The sequence below is a fragment of the Oreochromis niloticus genome, linkage group LG14 (assembly GCF_001858045.2).
Source record: "Oreochromis niloticus isolate F11D_XX linkage group LG14, O_niloticus_UMD_NMBU, whole genome shotgun sequence".
Classification (NCBI taxonomy): domain Eukaryota; kingdom Metazoa; phylum Chordata; class Actinopteri; order Cichliformes; family Cichlidae; genus Oreochromis; species Oreochromis niloticus.
The window spans coordinates 31,458,439-31,478,774 of NC_031979.2; the positions used below are offsets into that span (position 1 = coordinate 31,458,439).

Genomic DNA, 20,336 nt, shown 5'->3' on the forward strand with positions numbered 1-20,336 from the left:
AGATATTGCTCACCAGTCGTAGATAGGATTTTAGGCCTGCCACTTCTTGTGTTGCCCTCTGCTTTTCTTGTTTTTGGTAGTATATGCATGTGTGGGTGTCATTTTTTTCTGTCTGTAAACATGAGAGCCTGAAAATTTTTTAAAGGATTTATTGGTTGAATAAAGCTTATAACCTTACAATTAGAAACTATGAATCTTACAAATAAAGGTATGCATTATCAACCTATGCAAAGTATCGTATACAGATTAAAAATGTGTCACATTTGAACTTTGACCTATCCCCAAGGTCAATAGAATGTTCTTGAGGTAAATGTGATAATAATGCTATATAGAGCAATGTGGAACTATGACATGTTGGAATTCTTAATGTCACATTACTTTGGACCTCTAACCTTTTCTTCAGGCTCAAATAAGGTCAAACTTTCATAAAATGCCCTTTATCTTTAAAACTATGCTCCACATTCAGCCCTCTTTGTTCATATCGGTAACACTTAGGAAATTATACTGTTGTATGGGGATTCACATTATAGTTTGCATCCAAAAATGTTACATTTAACCTCTGATCTCCTTTTATATTTCACATCTGCCTTTCTTTCAAGTTAACCCTGAAATGCTTCATATCTTTAAAAAGTATTGTCAAGACAAATGGAGTGCAAGAAATGGAGTGCATCTTGTTTGCTCATATTTTTTAACGTGACACACGGCAACCACGCAGAGAGATGCCAAGTTTACAGCTAACAGCTCTTTGGAAATCACCATGTTGGTGCAAAAATTCTATTTTATGCACGTCAAACTGTGGTATCTTTGGAGTTTTTCATAGATTCACCTAAAGAAATCACAACAAATGATGTCTTTTCAGGACAGGCAGCTAGTATCAAAGTGTCTAAAGATATATTTAAATTTGGCTCTTTGCTAAGTTGTCTGTGCAGACACAATGCTTGTTCATCCCTTCAGTTGAGTTGGGTGCTTTTTTTTTTTTTGCCTGAATGATTCATAGTTCAATGTTAAGTAAAAAAAATAAAATACCCATCAGCGTTTTAGGACTGAAGAATAAAAAGATTCCAAGAAAGCCTGGCTCACTGGAGGAAAAATATATATAAAAAAAAAAATGAAAGGTTGTTCAAGACTTTTGCACAGTACTGTCTTTTTGTCTTGTTTTTACTCTTCCCCAATCATTTAAAAAAATGCCTTTTTTCCAAAAAAGTTAACCTCTAATATGATGCATTTTTACTTCTAATGTCATACAAATAAACAATTTGAGACTGAAAACTAATTCTTCACACTGGAACAAATGACACATACAAAATTGTGACATGTTTTTCAAACTTGTTCATTTAAAAATCCAGGAATCAGATAATTTAATGTGAAGAAAATCAAGCTACTCATACAGGGCTGTGACCAGTTCATGGCAAAAGAAGCCAAAGACAGAAAAAAAAGACAGATATACATTTTCTTTCCACTGCATGCAACTTTCTTTAATCCAGCTGCAGCTTATTAGAATTCATGTTTGTGTCCACATTGCAAACCAATTAGAGTGACGTGTGTAAATGCTGTCTGTTTCTCCTATAGATGGCTGGGACAAATTCTCCCACCGCTACACGAAGAAAGAATTTGGCAAGTGGGAACTGATTCTTCCACCCAAGCATGACAACTCTCCAGCTGTGGATCATAACTCTAAACTCAAGGTAGAGAACAAAACATCTTCATGCTTATTTTCACACCCTCAGTAGGTGTCATCTTGCCTCAGTGGCACAGGGACTTGTCACTGTAATGTTCGTGGGAGATTCCCTGTCATGTGTGGTGTCTTATGAACCAAGTGAAAACCTGGCGTGTCGCCATCAACAACATGTCATACTCACAGTGCAGAAGGGAGATTACTGTATGTACACAATCTGCACAGTGGAGAGTAGACACACCTGAGGAGCCCAACTGATGGCTTTTATTTCTGCTCCCATCTGTTGCGGGTATCCCTCAGGACATTGTGCCCCGTTTGTTCGGCACAAAACACAGTCCACAGTGGGTGTACATGATTGGTTTTAAGCTCTAGTAAATAATTCATCAGGGTTAAATGCAAAAATGCACCCTCCCATTATGCATTGTCTCCCAAACAAACAGCGTGGATGAGAAATAACCCAGAAATGAGATGCCAGGCATGGAGTGGATGGCATCGCCGCGGCACTCTCCTTGGGACCGGGTCATCGTTGGCAAACTCCTGCGCCCTGGACAGGCTGCCCGGCTCCCATTGTCAGCGGAGGTCAGTCTAAGGACGATAAGAAGCAGATGGAAACGCTGGCACCTGGCCTTTCGTTGTGCACCCCCGCTGCCTATGAATGGCTGTCTTGCTGTGAGCCCCACTTTAGAATTAGTTCCACAGCACTCCCTCGTGGAAGCACAAGCCTAGCTCCAATCACTCTCATGTAGAGCAGCTTGCCCTTCCATCCCCTTTGTTCAGTGCCCAATTTGTCTCCATAAACAAGCAGTGTCCTTATGTGGGTACAGTATTTATGACGTTTATGATGCAACTATGCAAGACCGTAGAGAATGAACAGAAGCGTTATCTAACCGATCAAAAATGCTTTTCTGTCCGCACCTAACTTCTTGTATATTGCCCAGTTCTTAGTTGTTTTTCCTGTTTATGCACCCCCTCAGCCTTACCAGCCATCTGATTTTTCTTTAATGTGCCTAATTCTGGCCAATTTGTGTGAAGGACCACCGCTCTGTCAGGCTTTATGCCAGTCCATTTATCCAACTATCTTTTCCTAATCCTATAAACTGTGAAGCATGTCATAAGGGGAGCCAGGCAGCTAACCCCAGGTGGCCTGGCCATAATGAAAAAACCCCAGAGGGGAGTCTGGCCAACAGCTCACAGGCAGGTGGCATTGGAACAGTCATTACTTCACAACAGTAGCCAGAATTAGTTGGGTTATAATGCCTGTTTCTGCAGGGGACAAAACAGGGTGAACACATACTGTGGGAAACACTACAGGATCGATTTCTTGGTGGGTTTTTCCAACTCTCACGCTGGCTTTCTCCTTTCTTATTTGACTGATGGAGGCAAAGTAACTTGTCAGATTTCCAAACTATATTTATTTTACCCCCTTCCAATCCCGAATTGCAGACATAATAGATGAGAGGCAAAGGATAATGATTTAGATTTCCTATTTTTCTAAATTGCTCCCTGGCTCAAATCCCCTCTCAACATGGGTCTGTGGCTTTGTTAAAACCAATTAAAGAGCTGCACCCCTCAAAATACAACAGCATAAATCGCCACTGAATCCAAATTTACTGCAACAAGTTTTCTAGTCAATACTGTACTGTGGCTTTCTGTCCCCTACATCGTGCCATGTCTGCAGTGCTCCCAGAGAGCCATGCATAACACTTTTAAAGCTGTGAATTTGGCATTGGAGAGTAGGATCTGGCTTTCTGGAAAAGGGGCGGTTTTCATCAACAGTTTGCACCATCTTTCTTTATAATGGATAGGGAGCAACAGCACAGTTTTATGATGTAAGCATTTCATGGCTAACAGATGTAAATAAATACTGACTTTAATATTAAATACATCCAGGGGCCGCATAATGCAGGAAGCAAAGAAGACCTTTTGAGGCCTCTGACTGTGCTTTGCTGATCTTTTTTTACTTTTTTCCCCGACTTCTGTAGCTTTGTCTTTTCCATTTCACTTTAGATTACATACAGATATCCTTCATCCCCTTCTTCTGTAGGTTTTTAATCCAGAATGTAGACGCCTCAACATGCATCGTGGTGTCTGTTATCTGTCTGCTTATTAGATGTCCATGTCGCTTATGCAAAGTGACTGTCATGCCCACCCAATTTCTTTCTTTTCTTCAATGCCCTGTCATTGTTTAGGTGCCCTTGCTGTAACGTAACACTCATTTGTCTTATTTTCCCAGGTGGTGGTTCACACAAAGGAGGGACAGCGTCTTTACCGGATCTCGCCTTGGGCAAAATATGTGACCAAGGAGGAGAAAGCCATCATCTACGACTGGGTTCACTGGGATCCCCCTCAGCCTTACATAGTAAGTTACAAAATGTCAAAACTGACTTTTGCCTAAAAAAATAGATGCATGAAAACCACCTGCACATTCGTTTAGTGTTTTTCATTTCCATGTGGTATTAGTTACTACCAGCTTTGGAGCTGGATTTGGTTTCATGTACAGAGTTGATCAGTGTCTTGTTGCAGTAGTAAGTGTAACAAATAATGAGTGCCAGGAAATGAAAATTAAATGTCTGTCATTTTTTAAAACCGCTCATCCCCTTAATTATTATGAATTTTTTTATAAAAAAAAGCTTTTAGACAATGCTAATCGTTGAATATTGTGTTCCTAAAACCACAGTTTATGTGGTGCTACCCTCTACATTCACCATTCCTCCTTGAAATGAGGAACAGTCATTGTAAATCAGCTTTGCCTCTCATATGCAAAGCTGTTGTGGCCATTCTTAATGTGGGTGCTCGATGCTGCTGATTTGAGTGAGGCTGAATGTGTCTCAATGCTACTTGATGTCCTTAGCCCAAGAGTGAACAAGCAAAACACTAAGAGGCTATTAAAGGCCACCTTGCCTTCTTTATCACTTGTTATTTGGCACCATTTTAATTAGAGGGGCCCTCTTACTGGCAGTATATTTGTTTTATTTACAAGTAGTTCAATCATGCACTTGAAATGCTGTGTTCACAAGGCTTGGTGGGTAGCCATCAGGAAATGGGCACTATGTATAAAAGAAATCCTTCTCCTGTTGTGTAACACTGATAGCATGAATCATAAATATTTTTATTGTTTTACGTGTGTGCAGCTATCCGTCTCGGCGAGGAGATATTTGTGCAAAAAACCCACACTTTGTCTTTATGGATCATAAGTGCTCAACAGATGTAGTTTTTAGAAGGGGGGAAAAAAGCCCCAGACTCTGCTATGATTTTGTGCATGACGTTTTGGTTACCTCTCCAGCATATCCACCCTCGCCCCAAGAAGCCCACGAGCCTGAGAATATACGAGGCTCATGTGGGCATTGGCTCTCCAGAGGGGAAGATCGCCTCATACAACAACTTCACAACCAATGTGCTGCCTCGCATAAAAGACTTGGGTAAGATATGAGATGGAAAAACCCTAGCTCTGCAAGATTATTCTTTGCCGGGTCCTTCAGCTGTTTAAGTCTGTAAGAAGTCTACAGCAGCCATCATGCTGTGATCCCATTCATATAACAAGTCAGTAAGAGCTTTTCAACTTGAAAATATTTTGTATGTTCTCCAGCCAAGAACAGAAAGTAATGTATAGAGGTCACATACCTGCATACATGTCAATTCTGAGCCGACAGTGTGGTTGAAACAAAACATTTGAGGGGTTTTTAATATCTATTTTTCAGTAACTGTCACCACTAGTCCATAACATAGCAGACATGTCGTACAACTATGGGTACCACTGTTCCTCCAGAAACAGTATTTTCTGTGGCAGACCTGTCACACTCTGTCTAGATAATACCACATCAGCAAGTCAACATCCTGTTTACTGGTATGACCTAAAGGGATCACTGACCAGTGGATCGTGTTCTGTAAAAGGGGCTCCACAGCACAAGCCAAACTGCACAGCAGTGGTGGCTCTAAATATGACAACTTGTTACCATTTTTTTTTTTTTTTTCTTCCATACTCATGACTCACACAGTCAGTACTAGAGAAAAGCTATCTGCCTGCCCCTGCCCCTAAGCATTTTTATCCTAACTTGTCACAGATTTTCTTTAACAGTGTATGTGTAAGTGTGTGTGTGTGTGTGTGTGTTTCATTCCTCGGGCTTCTGATTAATTCAATGTAAACCTCACGTTTACCTAATAAGTAATGTGAATTTACTTGAACTGGAAAAATAATTCCAATGGGGTACATTCACACGAGAGACTTTAGTGGTTGAAGACCGCGGTATGTCCAAATTATTGCAACCTTGTATAATTACCTTGCATTTTCATTGCCTTTGAGGTGGTTTCTTCGAAGTCAGGGACCAGATATTTAACCATGCAGTCAGTCACTGTCTTCAAAGCAACTTTGGTGCATCGAGATGGGAATAAGACTGAGTCAGTCTGTGTCAGTGATGCAATCTATCTGTGAAAATACTGTGATTAACTGTGATAAATCAGCAAAAGTTTTATATCTTCTGTGCTCTGTTGTAAATCTGTTCCTGTCTACATATACAGAAATTTATACTGTATGTAGACAGAATTTTATATTAACTACTCACAGTTAGTCCATCTAGAATCTCATAGATTTGACGCAAAAATATGGTAATGTGGTTTTTGCAGGATGGGGATGTAACTGCAAAATGACACGGGCGCTTGGCAACCTTGATTTTGCATAGAAATATAACCAGAAAATTGTTTTCTGTTGACAACTCGTCATGTTGTTATTACAATGATATGCATCTGTACTCACTGGTGCAGACTGACTCACATTAAATGCAACATGTTGGCAATTGGTCTGCTTTTATAAATTAAACAACAATTATTTACAAACCGTTGGCAGTCTGTTTGAGAATGATTGAAGTCAGACGAAGTGTTTGGAGGCAGGTTGCCTTTCACCCATTGACTTGTGCTGTCGCCTTACAATCAAAAGTTGGTCACTGAAACTACTTGAACTCGCTCTAAGACAACAAAGAAAAAATTCAGCGCAGTCACCGAGCAACCCTATATTTTGCTTATGATCTTATGTATGTGACCTAAAACATCATGCAAATGTATATTTTTCACTCATTTTAAAGTAGTTAATTTTCAAGTTATCTCAACCTAAAAATAAAGAGTAGTGTTCAAACGTTGCTTCAACCTTATGGAAGAAGTACCCATTTTGCTTCTCTACCCCTATGAGCGTTATTTTGCATTCAGGAACGCCACGCTGCACTGACATCATTAAAAGTGCAGACACGATTGACACAGCAGAGAACCAAGAGAAATGTGATCAGTCCGTTTTCTTGGTTGTGTCATCTTGTTTGGCGGTTGAGGAAACTGGCAGAGTAACTGCTGCAGCAACTGAGGGATTCTATACAATAAGGATTCTCCGGGAGGCTAAACTCCACCGTCTCTAGTGACGGTTGACTTTACCTGCCATTTCATTTTCTTGACTGAAAGAGAGTATATATAAATATAAAAAAATAGAAACTTCCTCTCACCCCAGCGCTTTGTCACAATCCTTCAGAAGGTAAAGTTTTTTTTTTTCTTTCTCTCTAGCCTGAAAAGACATATATATATAAATAAATCTGTTCAATACAACAGTGAAAACCGCAGGGCCTCCCTCTAGAGTCCTCAGTGGCAGTTTAAAAGCCTGTTGTTCTCTTATTCATAGAGGCAGTTTTTGTAGGCCGTTTTGAAATGTGGTATATGACCTCCTGACTCTGATAGCTAGTGTTTCCCTGTTGCCACAGCTTGTCTTTAGGATACTGGAGCTTGTGTCAAAAAGGAAATGCCTGGAGCTCATACATACAGTGTGACTGACACAGGTCAAATAGTATCAACTCTTAAAGATTTTCAGATTGTTTCTGTACCAAATACTGGCCAAAACACAAAAAGAGAAGCTTTTCAGAGAATTTTTCTAAGCGTGTCTTATTCTGTGTGGCCAACCAAGCCGCACATCATAAGAATTATTTGCATTTTTAAGTGATGTTTGAAATACAAGCTGAACAGCAGGGGTTTATTAAAATTAATCATTAGAAAAGAAGATGAAGATTTGCAAGATTAATACCCCCTCTAGTTACTGCAGGGAAATTAAGCTATCCAAATACACTTAGGAACAAATAAGCACAGTGTATCCCGCTGCCATACACACCAAACACATGTTTTTTGATGAATATTTTAATAGTTTCACAACAGCGAGACAAGGTTAGCTATATAATCTGGTAAAATATGCATTTAAGGCATGAAATGGGGATGAAATTTGTAATATAATAATTGCAGTGTCTCCTCTCTTGGTCCAGGTTACAACTGTATTCAACTGATGGCCATCATGGAGCATGCCTACTATGCAAGCTTTGGATATCAGATTACAAGTTTCTTTGCTGCTTCCAGGTAAATGCCATCATTTCACTAGTTTTATATATATATATATATATATTGTATTTCATACAAGGTAATTGTCTCTGCCAAGGAGGTTATGTTTTTGGTAGCGTGTGCTTGCGTATCATCATTCTGTCTATAAACACGATAGCTTGAGGTTTGGAGGAATTCTAATAGAGAAGGGAGCGGGAGATCGACAGTCGGACTGGTGCTGCGGCTGCAGTGATGCGGACGCTGTACCAGTCCGTCGTGGAGAAGAAAGAGCTGAATGTAAAAGCAAAGCTCTCAATTTACCGGTCGACCTACATCCCTACCCTCAAGTCACGGGCTTTGGATAGTGACCGAAAATATGAGATCACAGATACAAGCGGCGGAAATGCGTTTCCTCCGAAGGGTGGCTGGCCTCTCCCTTAGAGATGGGGGGAGGGGTTCAGACATCCAGGAGGGGCTCAGAGTAGAGTCGCTGCTCCTCCACATCGAAAGGAGCCAGTTGAGGTGGTTTGGGAATCTGAAATGCCTCCTTGGTGCCTCCTGGTTGAGGTGTTCTGGGGATGTCCCGGAAGGAAGCCCTGGGGCAGACCCAGGACACGCTGGAGAGATTATATCTCTCGGCTGGCCTGGAATTCTGATAAAAGCTGTAGATGTAGAGTAGTGTCATGTTATAGGGAATGATATGTTGGGGTTCTAAATTTCACAATACTTTGGACCTCTGACCACTTCTTCAGCATTCTAAACATCACATCATCAGGGGTCCTTCTGTCCCTCTTTGGGGGGGATACTCCCACGGGGTTTAAATCTGGGACTCTCCACCATTTGACCCTAGAACTGAAGAAGCTTCTCGGATGAGAGGTGAAACGTCTTCAAGCAACCTAAAGACGTCCAGACGCTTTTCTTTCCAAGCTCCTTAGATCACATCATACACTAGTCTGCATCCAAATATAATTTAAAATCTGATCTAATTTTTCACATTACACTGCCTTTCTTTCAAGTTGACCGCAAAATTAATTATATCTTCAAAGAAAGTATTGCCAAGAAAAATAGAATGCGTTGCGTAGTTGGTTAGAAATACAGTGTAGTATAATATTATCATGTCCAGTTACAAATCAATACCCATGTTCCATTACCTTCTCCTACATAATGTTTGTGTAATCAAAGTAAATGTCTGTCGTGCTACCCTAACTTACAAACTTCATAAAACAGATTTAAAGAGAACAAAAAACAACCAAAATGAGTATATATAAAATGCAATACTACTGCATTAAAAGAATAGAGAAATATATATAAGAAGTGCTTCTTCTAATATATTTGTCTATTGAAAAGAAAGAGAAAGTGTAATCATACTGGGAGTAAAATGGTGGCCCAGTAAAATATCTGAAAGACAGACTTAAGGTATCCAGTATCACACTTTACCACCTGAATGCATTTGATCTTTAAAGCGGCTGCAAAATGTTTTAAAGTTGTTGATGTTTTATTTTGAGGGTTGAATGAGTGTCACAAAAACAAACTGAGTGAGCAACTTTCTCCTCAACTCAGTCACCTCAAATCAAGGTTAGGAAGTCTGACACCAGCAATAATCTCTCTGTAAATACATTTTCTGTTAATCCACAGAGTGGGGAGAGTCGTAGATAAAGGTGGACTAGTCTGAGTCTTTATCTTCTTTCAGAGATCCTCCTTCCTTGCTCAGAGTAGGGCATAGTTATATATATTGTAATTTCACCCTTGATTGATCGCTTAGTGTCATTTAAAACCTCAGTGGTTGAATACCGGAAAGCAGGATAATCCTGTCACTATGTGTCCTATTTTTTTATTTATTTTTTTAAAGGAAGCTGATATGATGATTCCTGGGAGGATGGGATGTTAGAGATTGGATAATATAAGGTGTGGGATATCGATGTGTACACATACAGTTGTGTTTTTCAGTGTCCCGTGAATTCCACAGTAAGACTTTACTGTATATGTCCTGTAGAAAAGGGTAATATAAAATATCTATCCAATGACAAAAGCTAACTTTACTTTAGCCAAAGCGACTGTGCTTGTACAATAATGTACTGCTCAATGCTGTTGTGATTATTTGAATTGCAAACATTTTAATGAAAATATGAATTCATTGTTGGTTTGCACTTAGTCTTAAATGGGCTTTTTGTCAATGTGACAGCAATTTTAGAAAGAATAAAACCAATGAGTAGGAGTTAAGATCTGCTTGACAGGTTTATTGTTAGGGAAATTGAAACAACTCAGAAAATATATGTAATGTAGGTCCTTGAATGTTTTTTTTTTTTTAAGCTTGTGTTTACATATGTGCATGCTGTTAGTTATGTGCTCAAAACAGTCCAATTATAGGGGGAAAAAAGGTTAGTCTGACATATTCCAGTTGTAACTTGGATGATTTTCTTTGAGTGGCAATTTTGAATAAACCTAAACTTCAGGGTTAAGCTTGTGTAGTAACCTAATGTGAGTCTGAATGTGTGTGTTCATTTGTAGCCGCTATGGGACCCCAGATGAGCTGAAGCAGCTGATTGATGTGGCTCATTCAATGGGGATTTTGGTGCTCCTGGATGTCGTTCACAGCCACGCGTCCAAGAACACGGAAGATGGCTTAAATCGGTTTGATGGATCCGACTCTTGTTTCTTCCATTCTCCACCCAGAGGGGAGCACAGCTTGTGGGACAGCCGTCTCTTTGACTACTCCAGGTACTTTTTTTTTTTTTTTTTCCAAGTTCACCATTAAGTGAACCTTATCTTATACTTTGTAACACATTTGTACAGTATACATACAACATCATTTTGGCTTGCTGGTATAAAGGATGAAGTGATTAAAAGTAAACTGTCCATTTGTACAATTTAATAAAGTATGTAAACAAATATACCTGCGAACAGGTGTGTTTTTATAAAAACAGTTTGTATAGTTTTTATAACTTTTTAATAAGTATCCAGGTTTATGACAAATTCAGACCATGTCATCTGAATGTTTTAGCAATTAAATAAAGTTTCATTAGACAAGTTTTTTTCCGGTCTTCTATTGACCAGTCTTGTTTGAGCCCATGTGATTTGTAGCCTCAGTTTACTGTTCTTAGCTGACAGGAGTAGTATCCGGTGTGCTCTTCTGCTGCTGTAATGCATTTGCTCCACGGTTTGATGTGTTGTGCATTCAGAGATGTTCTCCTGCAGACTTTTCTCCTAGCCCTTATCCTCTAACCTATTGCATTAACACCACATTTTTCCCCAGAGAACTACAACTCACTGGAATTTTTTTATCTTTTCAGATTACTATCTGTAAACCCTAGTGATGGTTATGTGGGAAAATCCCAGCAGATCAGCAGTTTCTGAAATACTAAGCTGTCTGGCACAAACAGCCATGCTGCGGTCAAAGTCCCTCAAATCTCCTCTGATACTCAGTTTGAACTTCAGCAGGTTGTTTGACCATTCCTAAATGCACTGACTTGCTGCCATGTGATTGGCTAATTAGACATTTGTGTTAAAACGCAGTTGAATAACTGTATTCAGACATTCACCAGCAAGTCTGTTAGGTACAGACTTGCTGGTGAATGTCTGAACACTGAGGGATAATAGTTAAGTCATGTTTACTCGGTCACTTTGATACAGTATTATTTTCAATTGTTGGGGGGAAAAAAAGTCTTGAAGATTTTACAAAATATAACTAAAATCACAATGTGATTACTTACTCATATAAAGCAGTAGTAAAAATGGACATGCTGTGTAATATTAAAAGGTCTGCCATAAACCAAAACCACAGAACTAATTTAATTTTGTTCTTTATACCATTTAAATTTACTGTGACTAACATCGTCCTGATTGGACATTATTTATTTTTTAAACCTTTTAGCATGATTTAAAAGCAAACACATCCCTGCTATTTCTACTCCGCCATTATACTGTACCTGCCGTGGAGATTTGAATGTTACATACTGTAAGACATTGAACTTGTGATGAAAACACACTTTGTCTGCATCAGCTACATATAAATGTAAACACGTGTAAAGACTGATGAATGAGGATAAATGGGAACCTGCCATATCACTTGTTACATTTTCTCAGACTGCCTTGTACAGAAAGATTTGTTGAAGGTCAAAACCAAGACATGCTCTCAAAAATGGCAGATTGCATCGCTCAACCAAACGGCCGTGAAGTAAGGCACTGATATATAGGGGAAGTGTAATGAACGAGTGGTTAACTGAAAATTCAAGTTTCCTCCTATTGCCTCGATTTTTTTTTTTTTTTACCTTTTTGTACATTTGTTCAGCTAGGATCGTCACAGTGTTGCAGAGATTTGGTGATGTTCGTAGTTTCAACTAATTGCAAAAGTGTTAGAAAACAGATGAAAGACCATAAATAGGCAGGTAATATTTTCTGTCTCTGCTGGTGCTCAATGTACACCAAAACTATCGACTGGTGTTGTTGTTGGCCCTGTTAATTGGGTGTCTCTCTTGCCTCTGTACCCTGAAAATGATCCCAGCACACATTAAAGAGGAACAGGCGCTGTTGAGTCTATCAAATGCCTTTTTGAACTCGCTTTTAATAAGTGTGTGTCAGTGTGCAGCACTTTCCAATACATTATACAATGCTTAGTGTCAGGCAGGGGGGCTATAATAAGAGAACAAGGTTCTTCTTTCATTAGTTATTGAACCCTCCTCGTATCAGAAGCACTCATTAGACATGGTGCAGACATATGCCACAACTGGGAGGCATATGAGGAGTCATTTGTAAAAGCCCAAAGGAGCTCTGCAATGTCATAGCCAGTTCATTTGTCTTCTTTGCCTCTCGCAGGATGTTTGGACATGTCGTTTGTGTCAAGCTTTCTGTTACTTTCTTTGGAAGGAAATGAACCTCAGAGGCTACCCGTGAACCTTGTGGGATACACAGTCTGTTTTTAATCAAGCAGCCTTGCTATCAGCCATCACAGTCTGACCATGATGTTCTTATTAGGTTGACAGAAGCTGACTGATACAAGCTATCGGAGCAAACGCACATTTTCCTTGTTGCTGCCTTTTCTGCTTTGCTTCCACTTGTGCATCTTTATCAAAGAACACCTTTTTTGTTGTATGTGTTCCACTTCAGCTTTTCCTCATAAAACATTCAACACAGTCCAGAGAGAATGCTGTTTAGATAGATGCCTGCTATCCAATTTGTTAACTTGAGTTGCCTCTGAGTCAAATGTGTCTGCATTCAGTATTAAGAATGTCTGGCTTTGCAAACATTGGTTCCAGGCTCCAGGAATGCTAGAAGTGGGTTTGCTGTTGCTGAATACAAACTTGGCTATGCAAGAAGCGAGCTGCATTGAAACTATAAGGAGGCATGCATATGCTGGTGGTTGTTAAGCCATTCTTAGCATTTTTAAATAATGTACATTGCTAAATTGTACCAAGTAAATAATAAATGTACAAAAATATTTAAGCATTCGTGCTGTAATGTCATCCATCCACCTGCCATATTTTCACGTCTTTGCTGTATAATCAGCATTCTAATATTAGATGTGTTTATTAATTCGTTTTAAAGGAAAACATTCATAGCTTTCAGTAGTCTACTTCTTAGAATTTTCTTTCATTTTATTTCTACTTTAGGCAAAAACGGCCAACTTTTGCTTGAAAATTTCATTTGAGCTGAAATGTCTTAGATGTTCTTAAAACATACAGGGGATGCTTATACTTCAGATAGCCCCATAATAAAGTGTTTTTTCTTTCATATAATTACTTGGTGGACACTCATATTAAACATACGTAGCCATGCCTGAGAGCACAGTGGTCACATCCACTGGCTTCCCACATTAGCCTTTTGGCAGGGCTAGCTAATCAGAAGACATTTAGCTTAACCTCCTAGGACCTGGCATCCACATATGTGGACATCATAATTTGGGTTGTCTAGACCAAAATACAAAATTTTGCTCTACAAGTGCCTGATATCCACTTACGTGGACATTATACTGCCACTGATCTATCGAAATTTAAAATGAATGTCCTCATATGTGGATCCCATTTTTCTCTGAAACAAAAATCAGTAAACAAAAAAAAATCAGGTAATTCTTTGTTTTTACACTCATCAAGTCCCAATCAGCCCAAATAGCAAAGAGTTCAAGCATGCCATGAAAGAGTTCGAGTCTTAGGAGGTTAAAGAAGGTAAGAAGGTGGCCTGAACGTCACAAGAGCTAAAATGGTTTGTTTCAGTTAACAAAATAAGAGTCTCCCCAATTTAAAGAGAATAAGATAAATATGGGTTTTTCTATTAGCGGCTCTAATAGAATTCAAATTTGGAGCTGGAATGTAGCATAATAGGTCAATAAGTTGTCAAGATGTGGTATATGTGAATGTACTAGGTGTGTTGCACCAGACGCATAGGTATGTGTCGAACAGAAACTAATTTGGGGACATCTACATCGTTCATCTGTGTCTGTTTCCTTCATGAACCTTTTAAATACGTCAAAGTCACCTTGACACAGTGACCGGGTAAGTGGAGCGCTTGTAGGGGGGTTGGCAGCCAAAGAAGCCAAGCCTTTTTGCAGATCAGTAGTGAGAGTTCTGAAGAGCTTGCTGTGGGTCCATTCTATAATCCCCCAACCTGTCTCAGGATCATTTGCATCAAGTTTTCATCAATTTTTGTGTGAATTCTTAAGATATGAAAAATGGACTCGGGGCTAGGCTTTTGAAAATGCTTTTTAGCTTTTCTCTCTGTTTTCATGTTGAAAGGGAGGACTAACTATTTTCACTTTGACCGTATTATTCTACACGTGCATGTGTGTGTATGTATGCATATATCATTTTTTTTTGTTTGTTTGATCTATAATATAATGCTAAGACAGTGATCCAGTTATTTAATTAGACCTGAATCCATGTAACCCTCCAATAAAACTAGATACACAACAAATGATGCAATTTTCTCTCAAGCATGAGATGACACTACAAAATCTGTTTCCAGCTGTTACCAGCTAAATGTCCTTTAAATTTTGAAGTTCTAGAATAAGAAAACTACACCCAAGGAAAGACATCTAGGGGAGCAAGGAATCACCCTGCTGGTAACTGGCATGCTTTTATTTTAAAGAAATGGAGCAGAAACCATCACAGAAGAAACAACAACAACAAAAAATCTATTTCCCTTAGGAGCATTCGTGTTTTTACATACTTGGACCAACTTTGTGCTGTAGCTGGGGTTTTAGTACGGTCTGATCAATCAATAAACCCACACTTGAAAACTCAGTCACTCAATCCAAATGCATTCATTTCAGTATTTAACACCCATGAGTTATTTCCCCTATCCCATCAGGTCACACAGCAATGGGAAAAGTAGTTTTTCCCCTCTAGTGAGCTTCGGCTAATGAGCTCAGCTTAGCAGTAGGTGTGCAAGTTGGCTTCTTGGAGCTCCCTGTATTGCTACCAGTAGGTGCTCGATGGAGTCACTGAGTAGGATAAGATACAAACACTTTACTTTCATGCACCTCAACCCTTGAAAACTAGACAAATAAGAGGAAAATATCTATAGTTTGTGATTTTTAAATTGAGTGTTGTACCTGGGGTAGCACAGTAGTGCAGTGGTTTGCACTGGTTCCTCACAGCGAGATGGTCCTGGTTTTGATGTGTTTTCATGGTCTCCCTGTACTTATGTGAGTTCACTGTTTGTACCCCAGCTTCCTCCCACGGTCCTAAGACACGATTGTTAAGTAAACTGACCATAGGTGTGAATGTGAAAATGTTTTTTCCTATTGTGCTTAATTTATGATATAGTATTTCTGTCTCTTATCTTATGCTAAAGTGCAGTTCTTCAAAAAATCCCAAAGCTTGTTATGGATGACACTATGTATGGGTCAGATCCTAATTGGTTTATTGAAAAATACAGCATGAGAAGCCCTGATGGTGGGCCGCAGTGGCCCTTTTCATTGTTTTTAATTCTTGGTTTCACTTCAGCTCTTTGCATGTTCTAACTTTAGTCTTCTCCTAGCTGGCAAGGACCAAAAACGGCACAAGCAAGAGTAGCCCACAGACCGTTTTTTGTGACTCTTCCCCTTGGTGACAGTAAACCTCTACAATGTTGAGCATGTAAACATGTTGGAGCCCTTAGCCTGTGGACTGGAAGTGTGTCCAGGATATATGATGGATGGATGGAACGGAGGAAGGAGTTTGTTTACTTTGTGACTTTAAAAACTGGATCTCCAGAAAGGCACTGATTGCTTTTGGTCATGCTCCTAAAGTGATGTACCACCTTTATGCTTGAACAGTACCTACTATTCCACTGAAAACTGCTGTATGATTTCTGGGTCGAAGCCCGAGACCTAGCTCTGAAAGATTCAAGATTCAAAGATTCAAAGCTCTTATTTTACCAGTGATGACAATACACACGAAGGATGGGCGGTTTTGTCATAGAAACTGATGTTTGCTGCACAAATTGAGGCCAACATGGCCAGAACAGGGAGTAATCAAAAACTAGCAGGAGCACTATCTTATGTTACTAACTGTAATGCAGGATATCTAGCTTACTAGATAACAAAGTTTGAAGACTAGTAATTATCTTTCTTTTTTACTATGGTTATTTAAATTACTTTAACGGCTTTCTTATGAAAATCACTTCTAAATGTCCTGCAACTCCTAAAATATGGTCCATTGGAGAAAACTCTGAAGAATTAGAACAGGCTTGACAGACAGCCACTGATTCCTGAAAGACGGCAAGTACAAAGTGATACTAATTACAGGTTGCTAAACATACAAACAGTCTCTCAGGCAGCAGAATATTCTTCCTAAGATGCCAAGCAAGAGCAGATAGCTGCCAGGCTGCATAAAAAATGCCAGACAAATGGCAGATATCTAACACAAAGCAAAGCAATACAGGGACAGTCTGTCAGACCTCTAGATGAGAATTTACCCAGCAAGGCAGCCAGTACTACCAGACTCGTGGAATGGCTGCTTACAATGTTCTGCTACACAGTATAAAGATGTAATTTCTGCACAAGTCCAACACAGCACCTGTGTGCATCAAGGCATGTGTGATTTGGCTTACTGAAATCACTGTTTTACTGGAGAGCGGTTAAACTGAAAATAAAAAAACAAACAGTTAGAGAACATTTCAAGCACACACTGTAGTAGCCTCAAAAGGGGGGAAAAAAGGTGTACAAGTAAGTCATAGTCTTCAAAAATTGCCTTTAGTTAATCCATGCAAATCTGAATTTGGAAGAAATGTGATTAATAAATAAATCAAGTTTAAGCCCAGAAATGTGGTTTCATTGATTTTGACACTCCTGTCAGTGTCTCTGTCCCCTGTTGGGCTATAGAAGGTTTTGAAATGCGTTAAACGAGCCACCTCATTTGTCCTTTTTGGTCTAACAAATGCACCCCATCCATCGGGTTGTCTAGTGACATAGTTTGGGCATCACACTTCTCGTGGAATGAACTGTCAGCTTCTAAAATTTATTTGGTCTTATCTGCAGCTTACCTGTGATGTTGGTAAAACAGGGACTTAAATCTCTCTCCATGCCATCGTGACAAGTTGACATGTCACCTAATGCAAAATTCTAGAAACACGGCAACTTATGGCTCCCTTCGGCTGGAAACTGAGTGTAAATACACACTGTAATACCGGGCACAGCTATGGCCAGCATGAGGGGCAAATAAGCTCTGATGAGGAGCAACTAAACATGAAGGGTTTTTTTTTTTTTTCTCCATTCTGGCAGTGTGCACTTGCAGGTAAAACAGAAACACCCATGACAGATTACTTTATCTTACCCTACAAGCAGCAATATTAGGCTTTTACTCTATTAGTGCTCCCTAACCAGGTTTCACTGTCATCGCAGAGCTTTACTATGAGGACAGTGTAATATGCAATTTGCTTTTGTATTAACACCACAGACCAAGTGATAACTTCATTGAACTGCATAGATAAGTGGTGCATTGCATTGGTACAGAGATCTAACTTTCTCACCGTAATTGGACTTGATGATAAATGGCATTGTGGGTCCTAATGTGGCAGTATGGTTTCATCTTGGGCCTCTGGCTCTCACTGGCTATTATCTCCATCCCGTGAGGATACATTGTGTCTGAGCCTTTGTTGGCTCTGCGCAGTGGAGTGGAGGACCTAATCTATTTATCACAGGGTCTGCGTGACCACCCAGCCAGCCTGCTATATCGGATCATACCAGGCTCTCTTGTGCTCTTTCTCTAGGGATGGAGGAAGTACCGATGTAACATGCAGCTTCACACCTGTCAAACAGTGCTGGTGTTGGTCATCCCTGAGGAATGGAGCACAGAAGGGAATGCATTTAAATGCATTTTGTGTCATGGCTATCTTGGCCAAAAGAAACTGGGATTTTGTGTTTTTTGCCACAGAGGTGTAATCCTCAGGCTTTAGTGGTAGATAAATCTATAATACATTTTAAAGATAAAGCATTATTAAGGACATGAGCTGTCTAGTGTTTGTGTGAAATTTTTCAGTTTAAGATGTTATTGAAGTGTTGTTGAAGCATGAATCTGGGTCTTCTCGCTGCTTCACCAATTTTTTGACATGATGAAATTGCAAAAAATAAAAAGAATTGAAGGGCCCTTCGGTGTGGTATTGAGACAGGGGGAAAAAACTCTGTGTCTGACCTTTGTAATTCAGGATACTGTCATTCAATAATACATTAACATTTTAATTGATGAAGGAAATCAGCCTTACTAGGAGCTTATGTGGTTCATTCTATATAACTAGACAGTGAAATGCCCCCTATAACACAACAAAAATACTTTTGATGAGGTGAAACATTTGTCAGACAGGAGCGTCTTTCATGGTGGGCCTATACAGCTGCCAGCCGACTTGTGGATGCACCATGAATACATATAGTTGAATTATTTCTGTTAACAAACATGCTGTATAATTTGAAGTGTAGCTCAGGAAGTAGAATCAAATTTTATAGTTTAAAACAATCACTGGTTGTACTTCAAAGACACTCCATGGATACAAATTTATCACAAAAACAGAAACCTTCGTTAGATTTATAATGTTTTTTATACACACATAGTAGTCACAAACTATTACAAACCATTGTTGGAGTATGGAGAAGATCTGGGCCTGTCCTAAGCAGAGGCAGCAGTCTGCATTTAATCAGTGTAATGAATGTCATTCGTGTCTCATCCCTGGTGCTTTGCTGCTGCCTCCCAGTTTGGCATCCATGTATACAGTGTTTCATTTGGTCCTCATTACACACACTGCATATAGACAACCAAATATTGAGTTTTTACTGATGTTTCCATGGCAACACACCTCTCAATGGAAAGAGTTGAGGTGTGTAGTGTACTTTGCCTTGAGAGGCTGTTAGAAATCGGATGACTCGCCCAGTCAGGAACGGGGAGACTGGGGCCATTTATGGAATCCACCTCCTCTGTCCTCCTCCGACTCAGTCCAGTCAACAGGCACAGTGAGCATTTGCATGCTTTGTAGCACACCGTGGGCTACACTACAACCACAATTTACGCTTTCAAATTCAAATAGTTTATTGGTTTCTTCTTTTTTTTTTTTTTTTTTTTTTTTTTTTTGTTTTGTACAGTCTTTGACCTCTTGGTTGTAGGACATTGTAAAACAATGAAGATGAGGCCAAAGCGAGTAGAAGTGTATGATTTATCTCATCCTCAAGAGAGGAAACTCCATTCCTTGCGCAGTGTTTGTTTACCCAAGTGTAGCGTGAAATCCTATCACTTCAAATACACAGAGATGGGCTTGGTAATATAAAACGCTTGCCCAGTGATCAAGTTGAAGCATACGATGGAAATCAGAAAACTTAACCGTGCACTGTAAGCCACTGATTTGTAGTTTGACAACTGGTTATTTGAATTGGTTTTCTCCTCAATTTAGTCACTGTACTTAATGAAAACACCGTTCACTCTCATTTGCACTCCATCTCCGACATAATGTAAGTTTGGTTATCAATATGTGAATGTCCTGTAGGGGTGAAAATTAATCTCTGGTGCCTAAAGTGCACAGTGAGATGTGTGAATAATTCACAGCTTTTGCTTTGCCTGACCTTGAATATGTGTGCATGTGTGCGCGTGTGTGTGTTTTTCTAGCTGGGAAGTGTTGCGATTCCTGCTGTCAAACCTGCGCTGGTGGATGGAGGAGTACCGCTTTGACGGCTTCAGATTTGATGGTATTACTTCCATGCTGTACCATCACCATGGCATCGGTAAGACTGGTTTGTGTGCACCTTATGTTTCAGAGCTGTATGGTGTGAGTAAAGCCTGTCATCCTGCTCTTGTTTATAACTCGCAGTGGAGTGTACACCACACACTCCCGAGTGTTAAAGATTAATTTGAGTTTTGTTGAGAGGTCTAACTTA

At 39.6% G+C, this 20,336-nt stretch overlaps 1 protein-coding gene across 1 annotated transcript in view; it reads left to right on the top strand.

Moving 5' to 3' along the window:
• Positions 1 to 20,336, top strand: part of gbe1b (glucan (1,4-alpha-), branching enzyme 1b) — a 98,007-nt gene that overhangs the window by 15,406 nt on the left and 62,265 nt on the right. The window contains exons 3-8 of the mRNA XM_003450190.5: positions 1,570 to 1,685; positions 3,909 to 4,034; positions 4,959 to 5,094; positions 7,957 to 8,047; positions 10,517 to 10,726; positions 20,068 to 20,183. Of these exons, the coding sequence (XP_003450238.2) occupies positions 1,570 to 1,685; positions 3,909 to 4,034; positions 4,959 to 5,094; positions 7,957 to 8,047; positions 10,517 to 10,726; positions 20,068 to 20,183 (795 nt within the window). The remainder of the gene's footprint in view (positions 1 to 1,569; positions 1,686 to 3,908; positions 4,035 to 4,958; positions 5,095 to 7,956; positions 8,048 to 10,516; positions 10,727 to 20,067; positions 20,184 to 20,336) is intronic.